Source organism: Erithacus rubecula (genome assembly GCF_903797595.1).
Source record: "Erithacus rubecula genome assembly, chromosome: 14".
NCBI classification, from domain to species: Eukaryota; Metazoa; Chordata; class Aves; order Passeriformes; family Muscicapidae; genus Erithacus; species Erithacus rubecula.
The window spans coordinates 7,103,516-7,129,874 of record NC_136666.1 but is presented as its reverse complement, the minus strand read 5'-3'; the positions used below and the strand labels follow the sequence as shown (position 1 = coordinate 7,129,874).

Sequence of the window (26,359 nt, the reverse complement as noted above, 5' to 3'; positions counted from 1 at the left end):
TTATTTATAGAAACATAAATGTTTCAAGGGGGTGGAAAGCAAAATGAGAAGAAGCTAATGTGGGATATCTGCTGTTCATACTTATTTTTTGTATAGATGCCTTTTTGAGAATTGCAAAGTCTTAATTAATAACAAGGTAGTGATAGTTATTTTTACCTCACTATGTGATTATTTGAAAGCTTAATGGCAATATTTAAAATAATGACATTTATATGTCTATATTATGAGATGGCTTTTATTTGGAATGTGAATTCCCCTCTAACTTGTACAAGACAGCATTGTTGCCATGTGTTACTGAATTGCAGTGAGGGGTGAAGCAAAAATATAAAGTTACTTTTAGCAAAAAAGTTAGTTTAGTCAGAAGAACCTCAGGAATTCTAGGATTTTTAGTAAGGCCTGGCCTAAAGTAGATCTAGCCAGTGAAACAAAGCTTATTGGTTTAAATAACAGCTTTTGGTGCTCTTGGGTGCTTAGTTAACATTCAGAGTGCAGATGATAGAGGAGCTGGTGCACACTGTAATTTTTTTTAAAGACAATGTTTTAAGCCCTCATATTTCAAATGCAGATTGCTCAGCCATTTCCAAAGGAGTCAGAACAGTGAAATAGCTCTGTCCACATTAGCACTTAACAGCAAGATGATTTTTTTCCCCCCCTTTTTAAATTAGCTTACTGTAGAACCAGATGGCACCAAAAGTATAAGCCATGTTTCTTACTAATGGCTCTGGGTCCCTCCACTTTTTATTCTCAATTACTTTTTTTTTTATTGCCGCTTTTTTTGGTGCAATGCAGGTATTTTGAGTTTGTTGATTGTTATGTTCCATGAGGCAGGGAAGGTAGATGGAGATGCAGTTGTAGATTTAGCCCCCTATTTTGTAATAGGCTTTTCTAACTCATTTGACAAGCTGCTGTTTGAATTATTTCACTAAACACTTTCCCCATTTTACTCCTTACCTGTTTCCTTTCCCTGGAATCTCTTTGGTGCAATAATGGGGACTCATGAACAGAGATGGTCAAGTCGAAAGAAAAGAACTTCATCCAAGGTAATCCATTTTTTTTTTTTTTCACTTAAAGAAAATGAAGGTCTCCTCCCAAAATCTGTGCCCTCCTCTGAAATAGGCTGAACAAAGGAAAACTCAGAAGTGTAGAGGCAACCTGTCACAATGTGATGGCTCTGGTAACCTTTGCTGTTCTGATTTTTCTGTTCATCATGATGGGAAATTGCTGTTGTTTTCTAATTGTAGGTTCCATGGTAGTATCTCATGGCACATGAACTTTAGACTCCATTCACAAAGAGCTGTAGAAAGAGAGGAAAACTTTCTGTACTAAGGAAAGGGGTGTAAATTCAACCAGGATGAAAGGAGCTGTGGAGGGTTTGGGTTGTTTCAGAACTCCTGGATGGGGTTGGTGCAGGAGCTGAACGAGGATCCCCCTCTGCCTTTGGGGCTGCCTCTCACCATGGGTGGAATTTTGTGAGGCAGTATTTCTTCTGGTTGCCCCTGTGGGTTTTGAAATTCCTTTTGTTCTTAGGATGGAGGCTGAGCAGGGAGTTTTCATTGCTTCCATTGTAAAAGGATTTCCAAGATTTGTGTGCTGCCACATGTCCATGTAACATGCTTCCCTTGGTCTCCTGTAGGATCCCTGCAGGCTTCCATTACTTTTATATTCCTGTATCATTTTTGCATTAGATTTTAACTTGTTCAGGAAACAGACTGTGGCTTTTTATGTGTTCTGCAAAGCTTTAATTTGCTATTGAGTAAATAACAATGATACAGACACTGCAAGCCCCAGTACTCAGCTTGAGAGCTGTACAGTCTCAATCTCTGAAAAGCAGAATTTGGCTCTTAAGAAGTGTGTTCTCATGATATTTTCCCTCTGTAACTATCGGTTTGTGCCTAAATAAATTGAATCATTAACCTCCTCTTGTTTTATTCATTACAACCGTGGTGTGCTGTGTAGAGGAGCCAACCATCTCAGGTACTGTGCCAGCAAGAATGTTTTTGTCAATAGAAGAAGTGCAAAGCACAGCCTTTGGAGCCCTGATTGCAGGGATATTGCAGTGCTTGGAGCAGAGAGCTGCCAGGAATCCCTGAATGCCACATGATAGGCAGTGATGGAATAACTGAAGGGCTCATCACTTTAGTTTTTAACTAAAACTCTGGAAATTACTGTGCCCTGGCTTGGTCAGTGTTGCTTGATCCCCATCTTTCTCACATGCTGGTTGGCTTTGGTACGTGGCAAAGGGAGTCAGGTTTTTAAACTCAGGTTCTTTTTCTTCAGAATAGCCAAAATTCTGTCTTGGCTGCTGTCACTGGAAGTTTTGAGGTGTTTTTTTCCCATTTCCCTAGGGGTCTTTTGTTTGGTTTTTCTTTTCATTTTTACACAATGTCTCATTGCATTTTGTATAAATTTTTTTACATACATGATTTTGGACCTTTAGCTGTCAGCCTTTTGTCTCTCAAGACTCTGTCTTCTGCCTTAACACCTTTCAAAATACAATTAAAAAAGCATGGTGCTGATTTAGGAGACATAAAAATATTGTTTTAAAGGAAAAAAGCTTCAGCCCTGTGCTCTGTTCTGTTCCAGTCACTAGAGGGTAGGAGAGCTTCAGCTCTTCCTAGGGAAGACACAGTTCATGCTCCAGTGTGATCTCTAACGAAAACCTCTGTGACCATCCAAAGGCAGTAAAAAATATTTCCCAGCATGCGCCCGAAAAAATCTGACAAAGCAGTATTTCCTGGTTTATTGATTCTGCTACTGCACTAAAACACTAGTACTGTACATCAATAACCATCTTTAGTTAGGAAACTCTGCTCTGTGGAAGCACTACTAGCAGTTTGTGGCAGAACATAAAGCCTAGGAAGAAAAATTGTGTGCATGGGGAATATAGGTGTCTAGGGAAGGCACAAGAGGTTATGGAAGAATAGCCAGAGAGTATGATGGGGTAGAAAACAATGGTGCTGGACGAGATAAAGATACAGGAATAAGGAGGGCAGGGGAAATGGAGAGAGCTGTGTAATGGATCCACAAGCTTGTCTGTTTTTTGGCTCCTGAACTGACTCTTGTTGGGTTTTGCAGGAGGAAAACACAGTATACTTTCCATCTGAGCAGCTGAACTGAGACATCTAAATTTCCTCTCTCCAGGTTTAGGCAAATAAAAGTTTTCTATTTGAAATAGTTTTCCTGGGATTTTTTTTTTAATGTGCTGAACTGCAGCTGACCCCTATTGTAATATTTAGCTTTTCCTCTTCTATAAATACAGGGAAAATGACTTATTTTAAGGATGGACAAAATGAATATAACTTTCACAGCTGTTTTTTAATCTGTATTGCCTACATGAAAGAAATCTGATTATCCTCTAATTTGACCATTTTATGTTGTCTTAATGCAGATTTGGCACATCAGTGTCCTAAATGAGTCTTTTCACATTAATCACGGGATTCTTGCTGACTTCCCAAATTTACCCCAAATGTTGATGGCATGGATACCTGTTGCAGTTCCATGTCAGACTGGCAGCAGGGCTGTTGTGGATACTGTACTCTCTTCATGTGTGTTCTCTGAGCTTCCTTGCTTTTTGAAGAAAGAGCTGCATTTCAGACAACAACTGTGTCAGCACATGATCTCCAGTCCAGCTCCAGTAGCCTCATGGTCATTACAGGGAGTGTGCAGGAAGGATTCCAGCAACTCAGTATGGTCTTTTAAATCATTCTGGAGCAAGAGCTGTTGAACTGCGTGATTTAGGTATCTCTTGATTATTACACAGTATATATTTTTCACTGCTGCTGGAAGGGAATCGTTGCATATTTGGGTGGATTCCCAAGACATGGGCAGCACATCTAGATCCCTCATTTTTCATGGGAGCTGAGAACAGCATTGTCCTCATTGGGAGCTGTTTTCAAGAGTGTGGCCTTCTTCTTTGCCTCGTGGAGGGTGGTGTTGCAGAGAGAAGAGGATGCTATTAGGCAGCATTAATATATTCACTCACATCTGTGTATTGACACGCTCTCCCCTCTGTTCTGCTTTCCTTTCTGGGGCACAGAGGGAGTTGGTAGCTCTCTGCTGGAGCCCAGCATGCTGATGCTCAGTACCCTTGTTTGTCCCGGGTGGCTTGAGTCTCACCCTGAGTGCCCTGCACGCTATTTCCAGCATTTGTACAGCTGAATAACCTTTAAGTGTTGAACATCCAGGAGGCAGATTAGCAGGTCTGCTTGGGGTGGATTGACCTGCAGCAGCTCAGTCCTGAAACAAAAGCGACAGAATTGCCACCTTGCTAGCCGAAGCTGATTGAATAAATTGGCTGAAGGGCTGACTGGACCCAGGGGCTCCTCAAGCATCTCATCGCAGGGGAAAATCCCTCACTCTCCTTTCTTTTCCTTTGTTCTGCTGTGTGGGCTGTTAGGTTTCATTTTTGTCTGCCTCATTGTGTTTGGCTCTGTCCCCCAGTCCCCGTGGGCAGTGCAGCTCTGCGGGGACTCGCTCGCCACAGGGTCACAGCTCGTGGTGCCAATCTCGTGTTGGTTCACTTGCCTTTCCTGCTGCCCTCTCCTCCTTCCCAAGGGGAATCTGCCTCTGCAGAAATGCTTTCCCAGCCTAATGAGGAGAGGTCCTAAGAGTCCTCCTATTTGTGTGTTGTTGTTTTCTCAAATGGCAAATTACGTGGCCCAGTTTTGACGTTGACCTCTTCACAGGGATTGCAGCAGGATTTCTGTTGTCCTGTCTCATCCTTTTAAATGAAAGATGGGAGAGATGGGCTCACTTCACACTTGGCCACCTCGCCGTGTCATTTAAATGTACAATTTTTCTGCATCTCTTTATTGCTTCAAAAACAAGTTTGAACTTGGGGCATGTATGTGTGTGTCAGGAAAAGAGACAGATCTGAAAGCAGCCCTGATGCACCAGAGGGGATTTGCTGGGTGCCTATAGAGGGAGATTATAGACAAATGGAGTTATCAGGGAGACTGGACCTCCTAAAGGATTTTGTGAAGCTGGGTCAATGAGCTGGTTCTTTCCCCTCCAAAGCTCTGTCATTCTTGTTCAGCTCCTGTATTGGGCTCTGTGAAGGTAGAATATAGCCCACCTGCTCATTGTTCTTTTTTAAACCAGTACCAGAAAGTGATAAAAAATTGAAAGTTGATATGAGAAACTTTGATATTAATTTTGAAACCAGGAGCAAGATTTTGAGAGTGGTGATGTGAACACTGATTTTTCATTTTTCTGTTTAGAGCTGTGGGATGTTTTTTGGACAAATGTCCTTTCTAAGCAGTTGGGAGAAGAACCATCTTCTGGTCCTTTTGTGGCAGGGTCCTGCTCTATGACCAGGCTATACTCTTGCTTCAGAGATAACTCATCAGATAATTAATGAGTAACAGTCCCAAAATCTGCAGTGGACATGGGTTCTTAGACTTAAAAAACATCTAGTTTGTTTTAAGGAATAAGGATCTCTGTGTATTTTTGTGCTTATTGTTTGCTTTTTTTTTTCTGGCTGGCTTGTTTGAGGGATGTCTTTAGTTCCAGTTTTTATCCGTTTTACAGCAATGAACTGCTCATAAAGGTGACCTTTATGGTGTTACTGCTTATTTGTCCAAAGAGCCCAGCCAAAATCAGAGCTCTGTCTACAGACAACCCTCAAATTCTGGTCTCAAGCCTACCTTGATTTCAGAAATGATGAAGGGAAGGAATAAGCAAGCTTATCCAATGCCTTGTGCTTGGGACACCTGCCAGCTTCCATCATAAATCATGTATTTCTTAATTTCCAGCCCTGTAGCCTGATCCCAGCTTCAGCCAACTTTTCTGTACCTCAGCAAGGCACCTTTACTTGGGTCTGGGATGTAGCCAGAGTGTGAGCAGAAAGCTTACAGGAAAATACAGCAGGAGAGGCCTGAGGGAGCTGGCATCCAGTGTGGGAGCCCAGCTGGAAAGGGCTCAGGTTCAGCAGGGGAGGAGCTGCAGTACCCGAGGCATCAGTAGCCTGGGAGGTAACAGTAAAAGAGAGAACTGAACAGATAAAACACTTCAAAATTATCACTGATTAAGCAGTTATGTCCTCATTTTCTGGCTAGTATGGAAGGCTTTGGCTTTTCTGGTCTTGTCATAAGGCAGGTTAGGGTGGTGGAGGCTGGAGACAAGGGAGAGTGTTTGGAGTGGTTTTCTCAGTGCTTGTTTTGCCTGAGTAACTTTGTTGGACTAATGGCTGTGCTCTGCTCTGCAGTAGTTCTGCCAGCTCAGAGGGAGGCTGTGAAGTTTAATCAATTAACTCTGTGTAAATCAGTTTGAAATGAGTAGGTGTGGGGTATCAGAGAGGAGGTAAGACGTCTAAAATAAATAAAGCAATATCATTTTCTTGTCACCTGGGAGGCATTTTCCATAGTGCAGGCTTCCCTAGGCAGCACTAAAGTTGACTCATTGAAGGCCTGGGTCTGTGGGTCTACCACACATCTGATTTTCCCCAGACGTGCTTCCTTCCAGAAACGGAGAGTGGAATCTGAGACACTGCCTGTTTCACTGGGATTTCCATCAGGGTGGTCAGAGGAACAGCCTGCCAAATGCCTGGGGAGGCTGGAGAGGTGGCCACAGAGCAAGTACAGAGGGGCTCTTTGGTGCTAGAGGTGCAGGAAATGTGCCAGACCTGCTGAGCAGACTCTGTGGGGGCGACCTGGGCATGTCCAGGAAATCCAGAGCATTCCTCATGCGCTGTGCCTTGCAGGGCTGTAAGGCAAGCAGCTCAGTTTGAGAGAGCCCTGTGCCAGTGGCAGGGCTGGGCTGGGGGAGCCTGTGTGGAGCTGGGGGAGCCTGTGTGGAGCTGCTGCAGCTCAGCACCGTGCCCTAAACCAGTGGCAAACCTCCACTCTGCAGAGGGATGCTCTCAGGTGATGCTGGATCTCATGCAGTCCTGTGAGCTGGAGGCCAGCACAGCCCTCTTGTGCAGCTGCACTGCCAGAGAGGGGGGAGCACGAGGCTCTTTGCTTGGGGCCACCTGTTTTGGGAGGTCAAGGTTGGTGCATTGCAATGTGTTCCAGTCATTCTGAGTGCAGGTGCTGATTTTTCTGGGGCTGTGTGGGATCCAGGATGGTTTGGGTACCTCCCAACAGTCCTTTGAACTGTCAAGTCAGCAGCTACAAGGGTGGGGTTATGTGTGCTGTAGAGCTGGGGTGGGAAGGTCCCCAATGCTGAATGACTCCCTAAAATACTGGCCTGGATGAAAAAAAGGAAAGAATCCAAGTTTGATTTGAAAACTGAGTGATAACAACTGTCTTTTGTGTTCAGCCTGGAAGCTTTGAAGAGAGCTGGATGCTTTGTTTTTAAAAGAAATTGTAACGTGGATAATAAACTTCATCTGTTTTTTTTTTTTTTTGTTTTTTTTTTTTTTTTTTTGTGAACTAACATCAAATACCTCTTCCTCCTCCGAGGAAGGAGCAGGAGGGGGAGGGAAAATCCTTGCTCCTAAAGCAGCGAGTACATCACATCAAACATGACTATGTTAAATACTAAAATGTTCAAAGTACAAGCGAGATAGATAAAGGCTTTGATGGGAAGTGGATATTTCCCAGGGACATTACAAGCAATAATCCAGATGTTATGGTGTAATGCAATGAGTGTCCATGGATAGATGGGGAGCTCAAGCCAAGCAGCGCCTGCTGTAGGCCTTAGCCCTCCACTCCCATGCTGTTACGCCATATGGAAGCAATCTCCAGGCCCCCTTAATAGCCAGCTTTGGATTCCATTTTCACAGGGCTCATAGAGCTAAGTGGAGCTGTTTTATGGACAAGTTAGATAGAAGCCTTTCCAAGATAAACATCCAATTCGAAATTAGGACATACCAAGCTGCAAAATTATTTTAGGGCATATTTCATGGAAGCACTGCCATTTTTCTAAGGCGATTGCCAGACTGTAGAATGCCCTTTGATCCCTTGTGGACATTACTCCCTTTTTTATAAAAAGGATTTTGAAATAGTTGCAGTGTTTAGGGAGGAGTATATCTGCTGGGACTTTGAAGTATGTCCATGGGAACAGTCATGCTTTAGCTTTTTGGCCCAAAAGACGAACTTTGAAAAAAAAAAAAGAGAAAAGAAATTACATTGCAGCTGGATTTATGAATCAAAATCTCGTTTACTTTTTAAAGGTAGGAATTTTTACCCAATGTGCCAGGAAAGCCAAACGGGGTGTTTAAATAGAAGTGTATTAATATGCCTGTGGGATTCAGAATTCGGTATTTTAACCAGTAAAAAGCAAGTAAAAAATTTGTGAGTTCACCACCTATGATTTAAGAATTTTGTTGCCGGGTAATTGATCCATAAAAAGTAATCTTCAGACATCAGGTGCTTTTGCAATCGTTTTATTTAGCAACAACATTTCTTACTTGCTTTTAAAGCTAACACGTCCTGTTTTAAAGTGACTTGTGAAATCTTCTCCTCCGTCTTGCTCCCACCTGTACATGACATGATTGAAGCTCCAAAGTGTGGCGAGTTAAAAGTTGCTTCAGGAGAATAAAATATGGCAGGATTTTTACTGCGGGAAGAAGAGTGTAGCCTTGAGTTTTAATGTTTCCAGCTCACTCCCCCCCCAAATAAAGGCCTATTTAATCATCCTCTGTCCAATAAAATATTGCCAGTTAGCAAACTGTTAGCGCAGCCGTGCCGTGCAAGATGAAGCTGGGGAGGTAACAAATGTGGCTACCAGGTAACCATAACTCCAGATAAAGAGCCTGGTGGTGTCAGTGGTTTTTCAGCAGGCATCAGTATTTTTGATTCGTGGGCTCAGTTGCTGGAAGCAGGAGAGGCAAAGGCAGCGGGCAAAGAGCAAAGGCGGGTGGCTGAGTGATGGAGGAGGTGGAAGATGCTGCTCAGCCTTTCACCTGGCTGTGGGCTTTATGACCCTGGGCTGCCTCCCCAGAAAGGACAGACCCATGTTTTATGGATGTAGTGGAGATGTTTTAAGAGTTTAGTTTTTCCCCTGCTCCGTTCCCCATCGCTTTCCTGTGCCTTTCCCTGAGCCAAGGTACCAGATTGCTCTCGGTGCTCGAGGTCTGCTCTTGCCAGAGCCCAGCCAGGGTAGCTGAAGGCAACTTCTCTGTTGGTTTAAGCAAATCCTGCTGATTTTGCTGTGACATTGAGCACCGTCCCTTCACAGGGACCAGAGTATCCACAGCATCCTACTGCCTTCCATTGCCTGCTTACCCTTAGGGAAGCATGGTGCCTCTCCCACTCCTGCTGTGCTTTCACAGCACACTTAACATAAGCATGAAAATGAGTTTGGTCTTGAAACATTTCGTGTTGGTGCCTTGCCTTGCAGTCGAGTTTCACGCGCAGCATGCGGCTCTCGGAGTCTCTGCGCAAGAACCAGCTGTGGAACGGGCTGGTCACCATCACCCTCCTGGAGGGGAAGAACATGCCCAGAGGGGGCTTGGCAGAGATCTTCATTCTCCTCAAACTGGGAGATCAAAGATACAAGAGCAAGGTAAGTATTAAGGATTTATTTAAGTGGTCTGAGGTCAGTAGGGTGCTTCTCTTACTGGTGGTGCTAGCTCAGATGGAACTATTCTTGATGCTCTTTTAGAAAAGTGAGTTCAACACCAGGAAACAAGACCAGAAGCATTAACATTTCACTCTGTTTTGATGCCAGTAGAGAAAGAGCAAGTTAGAATTATTGTGTGTTATCAGTGCTTTGTGCATTTAACATAATCATCATGTTGATGGATGTTTGAAATGAATAGGAAATGAAATAAAGCTACATCCATCACACATGTGCTTTGTTCTCTGCCAATACAGAAGTTGGGCTTGCAGTGTTAGATCTGCTGGAAAAGTAGATCTGAAATGGTTTCCAGTGCAGGGGAATTATTACTCTTTTAAAGTACTTTTTTTGAAAAATATGTTACATATTGCAAAACCTGGCCCCCAAACAGATAAAATGTTCTGTGGTTTTGATATTAATTTTTATTCTTCTAGGCTGTGTTTATCTGTATACAGTTCAGTTATATAAGAATCTAAGAAATGAATGGGGTTCCCAAGGATACACATTTCATCTGGAAAGTCTAATAAGAAAGGCTATAATTAAAATAATACTCTTTTGAGGGAGCAAGAGCTCTGCATGTCATGAACTGGAAGTGCAGAGGAGGAGAAAACAAACCTCCTCCTGTACAAAATGTACAGAGCAAGTTCACAGAACATAACATTTGGACGTAGGCGCATTTGAAACCTGCACTCTGTCCCTCAAACCAAGGTCATGATATGTTTTTTATTTAGAAAAGTAGTTTTGAAAAATAACAAATGGTTTAGTTACTTTAGAATAAATAGATGTTCTTCCCATTACAACCCCTTTTCATGTGTCTCTTTAATGGCTAAAGAGATAGATGTGTTGTGAATCTGCAAGGCTGAGCTGTTTGCTTAACACAGAGGTTGAAAAAATACTGCTCTGGGTTCCTTAATTCATTCAAACCTCTTTCCAGGTGATTGTCCTCAAAAGGGTTATTCCTGATTTTTTTCTAGTATGTGTTGGTGGATGATGACCACAGTCCATTACAAGTGGAGCTGGTGGGGTCTATCTTGTAGTTCCAAATTTTTCCAGCCATTCATTTAGATAACAACTGTATATTTATTTTATTGAGAGGGAGGGAAGAGAATATTTCAGAAGATGAGACTGTATGTGATGGGTTGGGGAGCTTTGGTTGGAATGACATTATTACTCGATGCTCTAACATCCAGCCTTGTTCTGTAGAATTGATTTATTTTTTTCTTTTTGATTTACTGTGAAAATAAGTGCTGTTTAAGAAAAGTAAATATTATAACTGCATGTTTTCTAGACACTGTGTAAGAGTGCAAATCCTCAGTGGAGGGAACAGTTTGATTTTCACTACTTCTCTGACAGGAAGGATATGTTGGACATTGAGGTGTGGAGAAAGGATAACAAAAAGCATGAGGAGCTTTTGGGAACGTAAGTTGAGTTTGAGTTAGACTTTATTTTTTTTTTTTGGGGGGGTGGAGAATGGGGTAAGTACAAAAAATAAAGTGATTTTGACTATTTTTTTTAAACTGATCAGTTTGTTTTCATTACCAGCATCATAATGTATTTTTCTGTCCCTATTCCAGTCATGTCCAGGTTATGTTTACATCATGTTTATTAAACAATAAAAAGGTAATTAAACAATTAAAAGGTAATTGATTAGCCAAAATCTGAGTTCAGAGACACACAAGCTGCCTCTAAAACCTGAAACACTGTGGGAGCTCAGTGGCATCGGGAGGCAGGATTTTTTTGTATTTTTGTGGTGAAATTGTTCCACATCTTTACATGCTCTGCTGGTGCCAGCCCAAGGATTTTGTGCTCCTTTTGAGAGTGGTGTCTCTTTTTTCTCTGTTTGCATTTGATGTGTTCTTCTAAGACTCTTTAATTCCATTCCACTCTATCTGAATTTGTACAGTGTTGTTTTCTGAGTAGTGCCTCTCTCTTCCTCGCTTTGGCTTTCAGCATTGTCCTGTGGACCCATCTCTCCAAAGAACATCTGTGCTTTGGGTACATGCAGCAGCACCAAGAGCCACTCACTTCACTGGACACCCTCTTTGGTCTGTCCATGCTCCTCTGCTTGCAGGATCGTTGCCTCAACTCTAAATTTCCTGAGGGTGGGAACCCTGCCTGCAGTTGTTTGCTGCTCTCACCTGGCCAGGGTTTCACAATGTGCTGACTAAATAACAGTAACTCATAAGAGCATTCTCTTTAGGCATTCAAATAGTTTGAGACTATTCACTGAGAAGAACAATGCCCTTTGGCTCTACAAATGTTTGTGGTTTTGCAGAGCAGGAAATTCTTTCTGGCTGAGTGCTGTTGCTCATCACATGGAGAAGTGGCTGAAGATGAATCTGTTCCTTCCATTCTCACAGTTACTTCCATTACTTCTGATATTCTGTTTAGAGTTAAGAAATAAAGCAGTGTTTGCAGCTTGCCTCAAGTCAGTCTCTGAAGCTGGAGCAATCCTTCCTTAGGTTTTTCTTTTTTATTATTTTAATTTTTTCCTAGGCTTTTTCTTTTTTCTCCCCCCTTTTTCTTTTCCTACTGGTTTCTGGCAGGTGGTGCTTAGTGTGGCAAAAAGCTATCAGTGAAATGCTTATTCTGTTCAGGACTGGTGAGGTCTGTGTGGTAGATTTACCCTAAAGGAAAGGTAAATCTTCCAGGGTAAATCCCTGGAAGTGCTCAAGGCCAGTTTGGATGGGACCCTGAGCAGCCTCTTCTAGTGGAAGGTGTCCCTGATTGTGGCAAGGGAGTTGGAACAAGATGATCTTTAAGATCCCTTCCAACCCAAACAATTTTTATGTTTCTATGTTTAAAATTATTTTTGATGTCTGTGTGGAGAAAAAAAAAAAAAGCTTTTGTTGTCTTAAGCACAGCAAATTGGTTGTAGCATCGAAACAGGAAAAAATACACTAATTTTTGAAGAGCAAGAATGGATAAACACCAAGTGCATAATAACAGGTATTGTTTTTACAGTGTAGAAACTTTTTGACACCCTATAAATAATACTTATGAAGGGTTCAAATGCAGTCTAATCTGGAAAAGGATTCTTTTGGAAAAACAGCATTATGAGGTGCCATGTTTATTGTCTCCATGATTTCCAAGTTGAGTTTTGAGATTTCTGGATTTCACAACATCATTGTAAGAAATATTCTTTAGTAAAATGTTTGTGGGTTATATTCGGTCATTACACAGTGCAGCCAGCTGCCCTCAAATAATTTGCATGGCTTTAAGGAAAAAGCAAAATTTTCTGGATCTGACTTAATAATTTTGTGGTCAATTTATGAATAGAGTTAGAATTCATTATGGTCTCTTCCAGCCTGTTCAGCCTCCAGCTGTGTTGATTAAACCTTTAAATATATGCATGTTTTTAATATTTAACTGAAGCTGAAGGTGCTCACGGTGGAGTCAAATCTGATAATCCTGACTGCAGAGCTTTTGTGGCACAGAGACTCCTGTTAATTCCTTTAGACCCAGGGTTTCAGATAGTAAGGATGCCTTAAGACTCTGGGATACAGTTCTTCTCCTAGGCATAATTTGTTTTCAAGGTAAAATATTGTTCTTGAAATAGGACCTGAAGTGTCTGTGGAGAGCATGGAACATGTGGAATAAGGAATGCCTTGGACCTCTGGTGCTGAACACAAACACCTGGGGTGTTTGTCTGCTTCTGAATTAGTGAGGAAACATTTCATGTCACCCTTCTATCACAAAACAAACCCTCACTGTCAGTGCACATCACGAGCTAAATTATTACATTCAGCCTACCTGCAGTCTCCTTAGAGTTTCAGCTGGGTCCAATTTCTCTTCCTCACTTAAAATCCCTCAGCCTTGAGTGGTTCAGCTGCAGGCTCTGACACTTAGGGCTGGCTGCATTTTGGTGCTGGATGAAATAATCCCTCTATTTAGTCTGCTCAGGACTGTTAGTAACATTTATGGAGTGCTTTTTGTGTCCTTTGGGATAAGAGGCATGCCATAAACAGGAGACAATGTTAATGTATATGAATAAACAAAGGTGTTAACGTGTGCAGAATTTGTCCAGGCAGAGTTAAATTGTTTATGCCAGGTTGTTAGAGGGTGTTTCTGCATTAGGGGATATGTTCTGGGAAAAGAGGTGCTGCAGAATGTTGGAGGGTTTTCCTTCACATATTTACCTCAAAAAAGAGATTTTACAAAAATTGCTAAACTTAAGACCATGAGCTCTGAGACTGGAGTGCATCCAATATCTTTATGATGAATGCCTCCAGGAAACTGTCTTTGCAATAAGAAACAACCTGTGTTTTAAAGGCTGTGCTGTTGAGATGGAGCAGTAAAATCCCCATTATGGCTGCAACCAAAACCTTCACTTGAATCTCACTAGGCTGTAGGATGAATCAGAAAAAAAACAAAATTTGTCCATTGAACAAGTAATAATAAAATCTTACTAATTGTTTCCCTGACACCTGTGACATTTGAAATTTCAAGTATTAATCATAGATACGTCTTTCTGTACTCTGATGATTCTGATCTCTTTCGTGAAGGGCTTTCAAGAGGTCTGCAGGGTGTAAAGTGGCACTGTTGTGTACAGATGTTTTTATATTATGTATTTATATATATTTAAATATTCCTGTCATATTTTTATTAACTATGAATGGGAAAATAAAATACAACAACATGTCTATTGAGAAGCTAACCTCAGCACCTTTTAGTGGAATTTTAACATGTGATTCCCTGATAAATACTTTAATCCCAAATTTACTGTGTACTGTTCTCAAGCACTGTTTCTCTGCAAAATGAGTTAAAAACAGGGGAAAAGAAGCTACAGGTGAGGGCTTTAAGTCAGAAGAAAAATCTTAAATGAAAATTTAAGCTGTTCAGGACTAGAGGCTAATACAAATTGTAGACCTCAATACTGATCAAGAGGAGGAAGGAAAGCATTTAATTAATCATGGTTAAAAGAAATAAAAGTGATACACTTGTATGCACAATGCTTTCTTAACTTACAGAGCTGCAGCCCCTATAGATTGTGCATGTAACCACTTGTGTGTAAAATTATGTCTGAATTGAATATGTAACATAGTGACAGATGACAACAAGCAGAGCTATTCCATGCTAAAATGGGATTACTGTCGAGAATTTAACTCAGGAGATCATTTGTATCACCTAAAATACAAATGTTCTGAGAGTTTTGCCCTTTGCATTCAGAGCAGACGACTTTTAAACAAAAGTGGATTACCTCCATTAGTTTGATGCTGTGCCCATCAGAATAGTCTCTTACCACTTTCCTGTGAAATAATTATCTGTAATTAGATCTTGCAGATAGAAACCTGAGAAAGAAGGAAAGGAAGAGTTTCTGTTTCAAGAGAATGAGGGAAGTAGTTTGGAAATCATTAGACTCGTTTTAATAGCGTAGAAGTGTTAGTGTGGAAATTGCTGAATTTATATAGTAAATTGAATGTCTAATTGTTTTACCAAGCTGCATTCTCTGCAGTCTGATCAATTATGTTGTATAACCTAAATGAGATGGATTGTCTTTTTTTGTTTTTTCTTAAGTCTTTTGCCAGTGCAAATGTGGATTTTTTTTTTTTCAGCTCCTCACAAGAAAATACAGGCATACCTTGAGTGAACACAGATGTTTTAAGGAAAGTTAGTTTGCACAGAAATCAGACATGATTTGAGGAAGAAATACTTACACTCCACCTCCTGCTGTTTTCCCCTCCACATGTGCATCCCTCCAACCCCCACACCCTTATGCTCCATCTTTTCTTTGACCTTGTGCAAATCAAGTTCTTTTAAGAAGAGAAACAATTCCAATTTGCCAAAACAAAATAGGATTATATTTAACTTTGACATATGATGGAGTTTGAGGTTATCTATTGGTGGGAGATGCAGTGTTGTCTGAACAAGTTGTGTTTTCTATCTTACTCCATGGAAAGTTTTATACATAAAAAGCAACTGCAGCTTTTCCCAGTTGTGGATTTTGTTGAGTGGGTGGTGTATGAAATGCTGATGTGGGAGACATAGCCTCTGTTGCCAGCTGAACCACACACCAGCTGGGTGACCTTGAGATTTCCCCTCTCCATCCTTCAGTTTCTGCATCTAGGAAAAAAAACCCCAAAACAACAACCAAAAACTAAACTGCAGGATAAGGATACATTCTCCATTTTGTGCTGATACCCAAAGTATCACTGGAACTGCAGCCTGAGACACAGCAGTGTTAATGCAGCCAAGGTGATGCTGACCTGCAGTGTGGAAGTGACAAGGGCTTTCTCTCAGAAAGAAATAAGGCCTTTTTTTCCTCTCTTTGTTGTTTTGTTTTCCTTCCTGCTGTAACTTTCCCTGTCATATTTTTCTGAGGTGTCTAGGCGAAGCAATGAGCTTTAAATGCAACCTCTCACATTGGGAATGGTGTTGAGAGGCAGCCTACACACCCAGCCGTCTTGGTACTCTGCCTGCTTTATTCTCCTTCTCTTTCAAAGCTCTTGAAAGCAGCTAATAAGAGTAAACTTGAAACCTGTTGTACCTCCAGAGCAGTGGAGAGAAAAGAGCACACTTAAGGCAAAGTCATTCCCGTTGATTGTGGTCAGAGGAGGCTCAAGGAGTTGTGTTTTAGTACAGTGGACAATGTAGAAACTCATCAGAGCAGTGGCTTTTACTTCATAACACGGCTTCTTGGGTTCTCAGGCTGAAATGTTTTGAGATTTTTTTTTTCTTTTTTTTTTTCACCCCCTTTAGCATTCACAGAAAATAGGCTGTTAAGAAGCGGAAAGCGTGCAATTTATAGCAGATGGGCATAAACTGCTCCAGCTCTACTACTGGAATGGGATCAATCAGGAACACTACATGCACCATTTACCCAGAAGAAACCCACCTGGGGGAACCCTGTGGAATTTTAGCCTATTAAGACAACACCTTAACAAGTTTAGTTTAAATAAAAACTTGTCGGCAGGCATTAAGTGAAGCAAAACCCCTCACTCTCCATCATCCCCTGCCTGTCCCTGTGAGGAATGTTCCTCCTCTTGTAGTGTGGCAGCAAACCTTTTCTTTATTTTGTTTTGTTTCGATTTGTTTTTTTTCTTTAACTCTTTTTTCATCTGTAACTTTTGTTCAACCTGTTCTTACAAACCAAGCCCCACAGAGGTTCAAGAAAGTTCCACTCCATTTACTGGACTTCTAAATAGAAAGGAATTAGCTGAGCCAAGTGATTAGACTTTTTTGTTGCATTGAACCACTCCCTTCGTGTGTTACTGGCTGCCTGGTGATCTCTCTGCTTTAGCCCATACTCATATTTTATTGTTGTCTCTTTATGAATGTTTCTCTTTCATCCTCTTTATTTTTATTTTTGGAGGAAGCATCAGGTTAATGATACATATTACATGCAAGGAGTGGGTGGGGGGGGACTTTTAAGACAATTCTTCCCTTTGGGAAATATAACAGTACACTGAAAATGTAGCTGTAGTAAGGCTTGTAAAAGAGATTGGGGCATACAGTATAATGTAGCATAAAATGGAGTATGTGACTTTAAAGAAGCAAATCTATTTTAGGCTAATGTTTTAAATTTTGCATTTGCCCCTTTTCTTTTCCCCCAGGTGAAATAAAATTGTGTTTCAAATCCATCACAAAACACTGGGGGATTTTAGAGGGGAAGTGAGGCAGGCCAGAGTTAAGTTTTCCTCCTGTACTTGCAGCCCAAACCTTTTACCTTCGCTTATCAGCAGACAGACCAGAAAGCAAAATCTGACAGTAAGTGCAATAGAATCTGCCAGATTGGTTTCCCATGTTTAATTTTGGGATGATTTTTTTTTTTCCTCACTCTTTCTATCCTAAAGAAGAAATAAGTTTTGGTGCCTGCTTATTGCTGAAATCAATATAAATGTTGCTTTCTTATATTTTTTTTACCAACTCCTTTTCCTTGTTAACCCTTGGCAATGTTGTTCCAGATGCCACGTTGACATTACTGCCCTGCCAACAAAGCAGACCAACTGCTTGGAGCTGCCTCTGGAAAAGCATCCAGGGTCCCTGCTGATGCTGATTGCTGTTGCCCCATGTACAGGGGTGTCCATCTCTGATCTGTGTGTCTGTCCTTTGGCAGACCCCAATGAACGGAAACAGATTTCTCAGCGCTATGTGAGTTTGGCTTTCTTTTTTTTTTTTCTTTTTTTTTTGTTTGAAATAGTCAAAATTGCAGAAAAAAAATTCTCCAGTCATAATAACATGCCCCCTACCAAAGAAAACTATTTAATGGAGTAGTTGCATTTTGAATAATGAGGAGATTGGCAGGGCAGACTGACCCAAGCAATTTGGCTGTTTGTATTTGTTGAGTTTTAAACTAATGCTGTTCTTTGCAAACTTGTATTAGGAGATTATCATGGGGAATGAGACACTGAATATCATGAAAAGATAATAATATACCTAACTTTATTCCCTCCTTTGGGGAGGTTTTTTTTCTGCACTTTCAAATGTTGGGAGATAAAGCTTTGACGCTTCCACATCCTCAAAAGCTGGTCAGGAAGGAATAAGCATATCTCAAGTTGTGCCAGGGGAAGTTTAGATTGGATATTAGAAAACATTTCTTCACCAAAAGGGTTTTCAACGCTGGAACAGGCTGCCCAGGGAAGTGGTTGAGTCATCAGTGCTGGAGGTATTTAAAAGAGGGGTAGATGTATCTTTTAGGGATGTGGTTTAATGATGGGCATGGCAGCACTGATTAATTATTGAACCTGATGATCTTAGAGGTTATTTCCAACCTGATTCTGTGACAAGTTATTTAGTGGTCCAACAGTCTCTGTTTCTTACTGAATTACAAGCAAAATACATCTTTGCACTTTTCTCCTTGCAGTGTATAAAGAATTCCTTTCGGGACATAAAGGACATTGGCTTCTTACAAGTCAAAGTTTTAAAAGCAGTGGACCTGATGGCAGCAGATTTTTCAGGTATTTTATTTCTGTTTTGCAGCATATGATGCTATATATATATATATATAATCTTGCAAATGATAGACTTTGTGCAGTACTGTCAGTTGATCAAGAAAAAGTAAATCATCCCATCATCTCTCCAGCACTGAGACCTGCCTGGGGAGCTGAGATACCAAATGACTTTGACTGCCTAAAGTATGTGGGAAGGTCCAGTGAATGGAGATCTTAATTTCCCATTAGACCTGAGCAATCTGACAGATAAATTTACAACAGCACATCATGCTAAGTGTTTTTTCCATCAGGAATATGTAAAATAAGAGTTGATATAAAGTGGTGGTGTCTGCAAAGCACCTGCAGAGCAAAGCCTCTCCATCTTCTATCAGGTGCCTTGTGAGTTTGGAGCAGGACTAAAAGAATTTGGGGTGTCTGACGTGGTGCTGGGTGTGTGGGTTTGGCTGATGCTGCAGGTTGTCACCTGAAAGAGAAAACTTGTCAGCAATGGGGTTGTGAATGTGATGCTTTCTCTTAGAGCTTATATGAGGCTTCAATTTGGGATGACCTTTTGGTGATCTTACTCCATGAAAAGTATGGATTTTCCACTGAGCTGTTCCTCAGGTTGTGCTTGGTCCTGACAGCAGTGGGCACTAACACCTTTTAAAACCACAACTTTATATTGTACCTCTGGGAAAAATCTAGGAGGTTGATACTTCTCTGTAGCGACTGCCTGGATATTATTATTTTTATTATCATCTTCTCCAGGATTCTGGAGACCTTTTAATTCCCCTCTCTATCTCACAGCAGCTCATAATTCACAGGCACAGCATTGTGTGTTGTGTATTTGCTGACACAGTCATTTTTTTAAGATAACTTGTTGATAAAAGCAGGAAAGATGGTAGAGAGAAAACATTCTTGCCCCATTCCCTTGTATTTGTTACATAAGAGAATGCTGCTCCTAAGAAAAGGAGCAAAAGAGAAAGCCCATGATTAATCATGGAACTATTTTAGGGCTATTTTCAATTCATTGCTTAACCCTGAATTGGAAAAAAATGTTTACTGTAGCGAGCAGTACTTTAAAGAACTGAAGAACTTAATTTGAAAAAAAAACCAAACCAAAGCAAAACCTGTCAATAATGAAAGGTAACCTGTAAAGAAATCCATACCTAAATTGACATAATGTATAGGTCCATATGGAATTAGGATGTAACTGCACCTTGCTGACTAATTTAATTTAATAAGTGCAGCACAGCAGAGCAGCCCCAGCTTTGCCATGTGCCAAAAGTTCCATCTAGAAATATGTGAGGTTTTAATATAGACAGAATTCATGGAAAGAGCTGAGCCCAGAAGGTTATTTACCTTCTGGAAAACTTTGCTGATGCTAAAGCAGTTGCATCAGTGATGGATTTGGCCCCCTCTCCCTCAGTACTCAAACAGGAGCATGTGGGTGGATAATGAACATTGGAAGAGACACGCAGGTTCTTGATTCTGCAATTCAAAGACTTTTCATATAGAGTATGTGACACACATTCCTTGTGCATAGCACAGAATGAAATTCTGCTTAAGTAAAAGGTTACTCAGTCTGTCATTATATTCAAAATAACCCAGGCTTTGAGCCTGATTCATGAAGCAAATGACAAATTGTTTTTCAATGGCAGTGCTGAAAATATCCTAGTATTATGCTGTAATAGACCCACCAAATTGCAAAAGGATGCAGCCATTTTAGGTAAAAATAGCATAATTTCTGATCATGAAATGAGAGACATAAAGATTAATTATCTGTTCTGAGCCATTCATAAATGATTAGTGCAGCAATTATGGGCTTCCATAATAGAGCCCTCCTAGAGCAGTGCCATATTTCCTGCATTGCCAAGGAGACTGCTCAGATTTATTGTTATTGATAAAAGTAAATTCAAAGTCCCAGCTAAAAATCTAATAAAGGGAAAATCGCAGAGGGAATCAGAGGTACAAAGATTTCCAAGGGTTAATAGAGGAGCAGTGTGAGCAGGTAGTGTCCCCTCCCTGTCCCTTCTCATGGCAGTCATGAGTCCAAAATCCCCCCATCCTGCAGAGCTGTGGGTTTGGTGAGTGTAATGCCACCTTATACCTTATTCCCACAGTAAAGATTGGATTTTGGTGTGATTGGGGTTTCTGTCAGTTGCTTGTATATTATCATCAATAGATTTTAATTGCAAGTTTTTAGCCTGCTGTAATAATAGTGATCAGAAAACACACACTGTCTGCTTTGGTTTTGAACACTGTTTTGAAAATCCGTATTTTACTCTTGGACATAAATTTTAGGGCTGGTTTCCAGGCAGCTGTATCATATATGTAGAAGCTCTTCAGCCACATCTAGCCCAGTTTGAGCCTTCCATACTTTTATATTCCTAGATAATAGTTCTGTTGACGTGGAAATGACTTTTTCTGCTTTGTTGGATGTTTTCTGTGTACGCATGAGAGTTCTTCTCAAACACTGCATTTGCTCACTGACCAAAAAATAGCACTCAGAATACCAAATTATACAGTGGGATTGTTTTTGGCATATACCAGTTTGCATTTCAAGCAGTTTCTCTGAAAGGCTACTTGCATTTTCCACACTTAACAGGGAATGGGCATGTAAGCTGCAAAAGAGAAGACAAATAGATTTCAGTAATACACATGGTCTTTAAACTTTACCAATATTGACTAGTTAATACCCACTGTTTACATACTGAAAAGATTCCTGTTTAGTTTATAAACTTCTGAGAGTAAGACCCTTAAAAGCTCTGCATTAATAATACAGAAAATAAGGATTAAGAAAAGGACAGCTTTTGCTTAAATATCTTGTTTGTCTGGTATCTAAATCCCTGCATTGCTGACGTATTTAGCTGCCTACATAGAAGTTAGGCTGGAGTGTCTGTGGCTGAGTTGTACATGAACATTGGAGATGAGATTAAATCAGATACTGAGCCAGACATGCTGATAAGGGGCCACTCTGCTCACAGGGAAACTGCTGAGCTGCAATGAGTTAGGAAAACTACAAATTCATTTAATGTGAGTGATCAAAAAATACATTAGCAAACATGTGTTCACCTAATAGATTCCATGTTGGCATCCTTCTTTAGAGAGGAGGGTTTTTTGGGTTTTTTTTTTCCTTTTTTGCTTTGTTTTGTTTTGGGGGAGTTTGCTTGGCTTGTTTGCTGTAAGTACAATACCAGGATCATGCATGGATTCTCCTGCTGATGTTGGGTTTTGTTTAAACTGTGGCACGGTGTAGAGACTTCATATCTTCAAGGACTTGCTCACATGGAACTAATTGAAGAAATGCTTCTGATTTCAGTCAGTGTGCTTCTTTTCTTGATGTGGATACTTAATGCTGTAATCAGCTGAAGACCACCACAGGTTCTAAGCAGAGGATGAAATAGGGAGTGTGACTGCAGCCCTGCTCCTTCCCTGGCTCAGAGCAATGGTGTCCTAAGGGCAGCTGAGTAATTGCCAACATGAACAGATCTCTCTTGCTGTAGACTGAGAGGTGATTCACTCAAAGTCTCAGATTTCAGGTATTAGAAGGAAGCCCCTGAGTGGGCTGCAAGGTAAGTGTTGGAGTTTCCAGAGTGATCAGATATACTGTTTTTTTTGGCAAGTCATTCCAACGGAATGGGGCACTTCACAGTTTTTTTTAATGGATCTAATTTTATTTAACCAATCATTTCCTCAGCCCTACTGCAAAGAAGGAGTCTGCATACGAAATACCATAACTGGTCCACTTCATTTTTTTTTCCTTTGCCTAGGCAAAAGTGATCCTTTCTGTGTCTTGGAGCTGGGGAACGACATGCTTCAAACACACACCGTTTACAAGAACCTCAATCCAGAGTGGAACAAAGTTTTCACATTGTAAGTGGATTGCTTTGGAAACCATGCAGCAACTGCAGCTAGCAGCTTAGCTAGGAAAGCTATTGACTTTGGGAAAATACAAAGGTCAAGTTTAAGATATGTCATTTTTTTCATAGTCGGAGAGGATACTGGAGAAATCTCAAATATAACTTAATTAAAGCCTTTTGCCTTTTACTATTTCTTGCATGGAGTTTATTAATAGAAGTCATTAAAAGAAAAATTACTGTGATATTTATAGGAAGAATCATGACTAGACATAATGGAGTCATAGCTTGATCCAAGAGATAATGTAACAGAAAGTTGAGACCAGATACTCATGCCTACATTTTCCATAACTTAAAATAAAATATGTTTCATTGAACCTTGGTAGAACCTTTGTTTAATTTGAAGTAAGCAGAGAGTGTTGGTTTTGGTATATCTTCTGAATTTAAACTAGTCAAACATGCTCCAAATTAGATGCTTAAATTTTTATGGAAAACAAGATATTCTTTTATTTGTCACTTTATTAATAATAAAAGTTATAATTTAGGTATTGCTTTTAGGCAGCCCAATTTTTTAATCTTGCTTTATGCTGACAAAGATTTTTGTGAGTGAGTGAGTGTGATAAACGTCTCCCAAGGCTGCAGCAGTCTGTGCAAAGGCTGGCAGTGAAGCATTTGTGACATTTGTGTCTGTCCAGTGGAGAACAGTTTGAAAATTATGAACTTCTTGCTAAAGCAACATTCATAAATACTAGGCTGTATGAGAACACAAGAAAAGCTATCTGATTTCTGTATTAGAAATACTTTGCTGGATTTCTGTTTAATTCAGGGACACAGCTGAATGCTTGTTTCTTGGAGTCCTTTCTCATACTTTGTTCTCAAGTAGCTTCCACTCATCACTGTTTTTTCTGAGACTGTACCAGCAGATGAGTCTTGTCGGATGTTCAGCCAGCAAAATAAATCCAATAACAATCCAAATTTATTTTATTTAAAAAGAAAGTTTGTGTCTGTACTTCCTGTGGGTCTCAGAAATGTCAGCTATGGACTCTCTCTAACTTTCTTACTGATGTTGCCTGCCTAATCCAAGCACCAAATCTGCAGAGCCAGTCAGGCACTTGCCTCTCTCCTTGGATTTTTGTCTATTAAAAAAACATAATTAAGCCCCTTAAAAGCTATTGATGATTTAGATTTATTTTGGAGCAATGTGGATTGTTTTGGGTGGATGAGTGCATTTCAGCTGGAGTTTTCATTACCACTAGAAAGCCTTCCCCAGTATATCCAGGTTTTCTGCAACACACTTTTCTGTGTGTGTCACAGTGCAGTTTTAATACAATGAAACTTGGGTTGAATTCAGCCCCTGACCTTTCCCAGTCACCAGCATTCTCTGTTGGAAAGCTCAGTTTTACATTGATAGCATCACCACTACAAAAAAATATCAAAAAGTCACTGCCTGGTAGTTTCTTCACCTAGTTATGCAACTGAAACATGAGGGGAGAGCTTGGGGAATACCCATCACTTGATTTGTTTTGGGGGGGAATTTAATTAAGTGCTAGTTATATACCCTAAGGTAATACAAACTTAATTAGTTAAACAGTAGTCTCAGATCTTTGTGGAGGAGACTGTGTGCATGTGTATTTAATATTGTTTTTATGTGTCTGCACTTTTTTTGTTCCAGCCCTATTAAAGATATTCACGATGTTCTGGAAGTGACAGTGTTTGATGAAGATGGAGATAAACCCCCTGATTTCCTTGGAAAAGTTGCCATCCCTTTGCTGTCTGTAAGTTACCTTTACCACATGTATCATGATTGGCTGGGAACAAGTTGTGTTTTTTCCCTCTGTACCATAAAACCCCACAGATTTAAACAGGTTTGTGATCTGCACATGCCTTAGTTGGCAGTGTTTATAGTTCTCCTTAGTGTAACGAGCATTGTCAACCCATCTTAGTACAAATTTGGTTGATTGGAAAGCAAATTGCAGAAATGTCCTTACTTCATCAGTGCCATGTAGGTCTGAAAACATAATTGAGTTGTTCTGTGTGTTTCCACATCATCTTCTGAAGGTAACATTTTAAGCATGTCTTTGTTCTGTCTTGCTTCTTTTTACTCCAAGAAAGTAATTGCACATCGCAGTAGGATTGACTAGAGATAGCTGTTGTTATTGGCACAGCTGAATGAAATTACCTAAAAGGGGTGTTTTCCACTCCATAGTGCTTTTAAAGACTGGTGGCTTTTGTTCTGTAAACAAATATGTGAGGAGTGAGCACTACCATGGGAGTATAAAATCAAAACTGGAAACAAAGCGAGCTCAGGGGAAAGTGGTTGCTCTGGAGATTAAGGAGAGTTGAAGCTTTTTCAGAAACAGCCAAAAAAAGGCCAAGCTAAAGAGAGTGGAACATGAAAGGATCATTAAAAGACTTTAATAGGGTAGTGGGGAAAAAGAAGCTTTGTGTTTGGTAAGACTGATTTAATTTTGAAACAAGACTGGTAGTAATGGTGAGCAAACCAGATCAAGAGGACGTAAACAGCTCCATGTGTATGTGCAGTGCCACAGAAGGTTCTGGTAGTTTTTACTGTAATGTTAGGAAGAACTTTCTAGGCTGTGACTTATTAAATCAATTAGTAGATGAGGCTTGAAACATCATGGGACTCTTGTGTCATATTAGCCAAGTTGTGTGAACACGTTTGGCTGTAAGCATGGGGGTTTCTGTGAGTTGTGTGAATGTTTGGCTGTAAGCATGGGGGTTTCTGTGACTTGTGTGAATGTTTGGCTGTAAGTATAGGGATTTCTGTGCATTCTGAGGCAGTGATGCGTTGCAGGAGTTTCCCTGGGCCAAGGGGAGGCTGTGACAGATATTTGTCCAGTTGAGCCCTGTATAAATGGGTTGTATATATGGGGTGATGATTTGTTATACAAGCATTGTGGTGTGATTCTTGGGGTTGTCCCGTGCAGGAATTGGACTCAAGGATCCTTGTGAGTCCTTTTCAAATCAGGATAGTCCATGGTGACATTTATACTTTCCATATCTAACCTGATTCCAGCAGCACAGGCTGCGGTGAGGCGTTTTTGGTAATGCTCGGTGTGATGCTGTGGGTAATAGCACTCTCAAATAGGCAGATGGTGGATCCTGATTGAAACTGCAAAATACAAAATTGCAGTCTTGTTTTGAAATATCCCCATGAAAGCAGATTCACCTCTCAGAAAGGCTGGCACACATCTTCCAGGGCTAAGGCAAGAGCTTGTCTTTGAATTTTAGAGGTCGGCTGCTGGAAAGGCAGTGATGGATCTGTGGGGCTCTGTGCCAGCAGAGACTGGAGAAATGGGAGATTTCTAGAGGGAAAGGAAAGCTCCCATCTGATCAAGGCAAGTCATATAAGCCTCACAGCATCAGCACAGTTTAGGTAAGGGAACAGTCAAGATCACGGAGGGAGACTGAAACATTTGGTATTTCCAAATAAATAATGAACTGCCCAGAAAACTCTTGAACTGACTTAGAGGATATGATCCCAAACTAAAGAATGCTTTATAGTGGTAAAGAAATAGCTCTGTGTGCTCCAGTTTTGTTGTGATTTTGTCTAAATAAACGTATTTCTTATATATGTGAATTAAAAGCAGTGTGGTTTCTGAATCTCTTCATAAAAGTGTGTATGCTTTCATCCACCTGTGCAGTTCACACTGGTGTCTGAAATGGGAGAACCCCAGCAATTTGGGGATGTAAAGAGCCTGAGATGCAGGAGTAAATGCTGAGCTCTCAGTGGCCCACACGCTGCTGTGAGCTTTGCAATGCTCTCCCTCTGTGGCACAGACTGTGTGATCTTTTTGGGGATATTTTAGATCGTTCATCTATTTTCGTAGCTTGAGTTGTCAATATCTCCTATTTTAGAGTAATATTCGAGTCAGTTGGGCATGGAGGATTATTTGATGTTTACAGGGAGGAAAAAACCTCTTAACATCTTTTATTCCATTTTTGATCACTTTGTTAATCTCTCCCCAAGTCCTCGTATCTCTGATGTTACTGGAAGAGAGTGGCTGGAGCAGCTGCTCTCCTGCAGACCCAGTGCTTGCCAAATGGCCTGCATGATCGGCAGCAGGCTGTGTGGGCTCACAGTGAGAAGATGTTAGATTTGGA

At 40.7% G+C, this 26,359-nt stretch overlaps 1 protein-coding gene across 3 annotated transcripts in view; it reads left to right on the top strand.

Annotated features, from left to right (window-relative positions):
* The window catches only part of MCTP2 (multiple C2 and transmembrane domain containing 2), a 351,696-nt gene that overhangs the window by 271,400 nt on the left and 53,937 nt on the right, over window positions 1-26,359 (top strand). For 2 of the 3 annotated variants that reach the window (XM_079318155.1, XM_079318154.1), the window contains 7 exons: window positions 1,005-1,040; window positions 9,286-9,450; window positions 10,793-10,923; window positions 17,409-17,595; window positions 18,308-18,401; window positions 22,148-22,250; window positions 23,907-24,009. In XM_079318155.1, the coding sequence (XP_079174281.1) occupies window positions 1,005-1,040; window positions 9,286-9,450; window positions 10,793-10,923; window positions 17,409-17,595; window positions 18,308-18,401; window positions 22,148-22,250; window positions 23,907-24,009 (819 nt within the window). Of the gene's footprint in view, window positions 1-1,004; window positions 1,041-9,285; window positions 9,451-10,792; window positions 10,924-17,408; window positions 17,596-18,307; window positions 18,402-22,147; window positions 22,251-23,906; window positions 24,010-26,359 lie in introns of those variants that run through there. The other variant, XM_079318156.1, reaches the window with a different exon arrangement.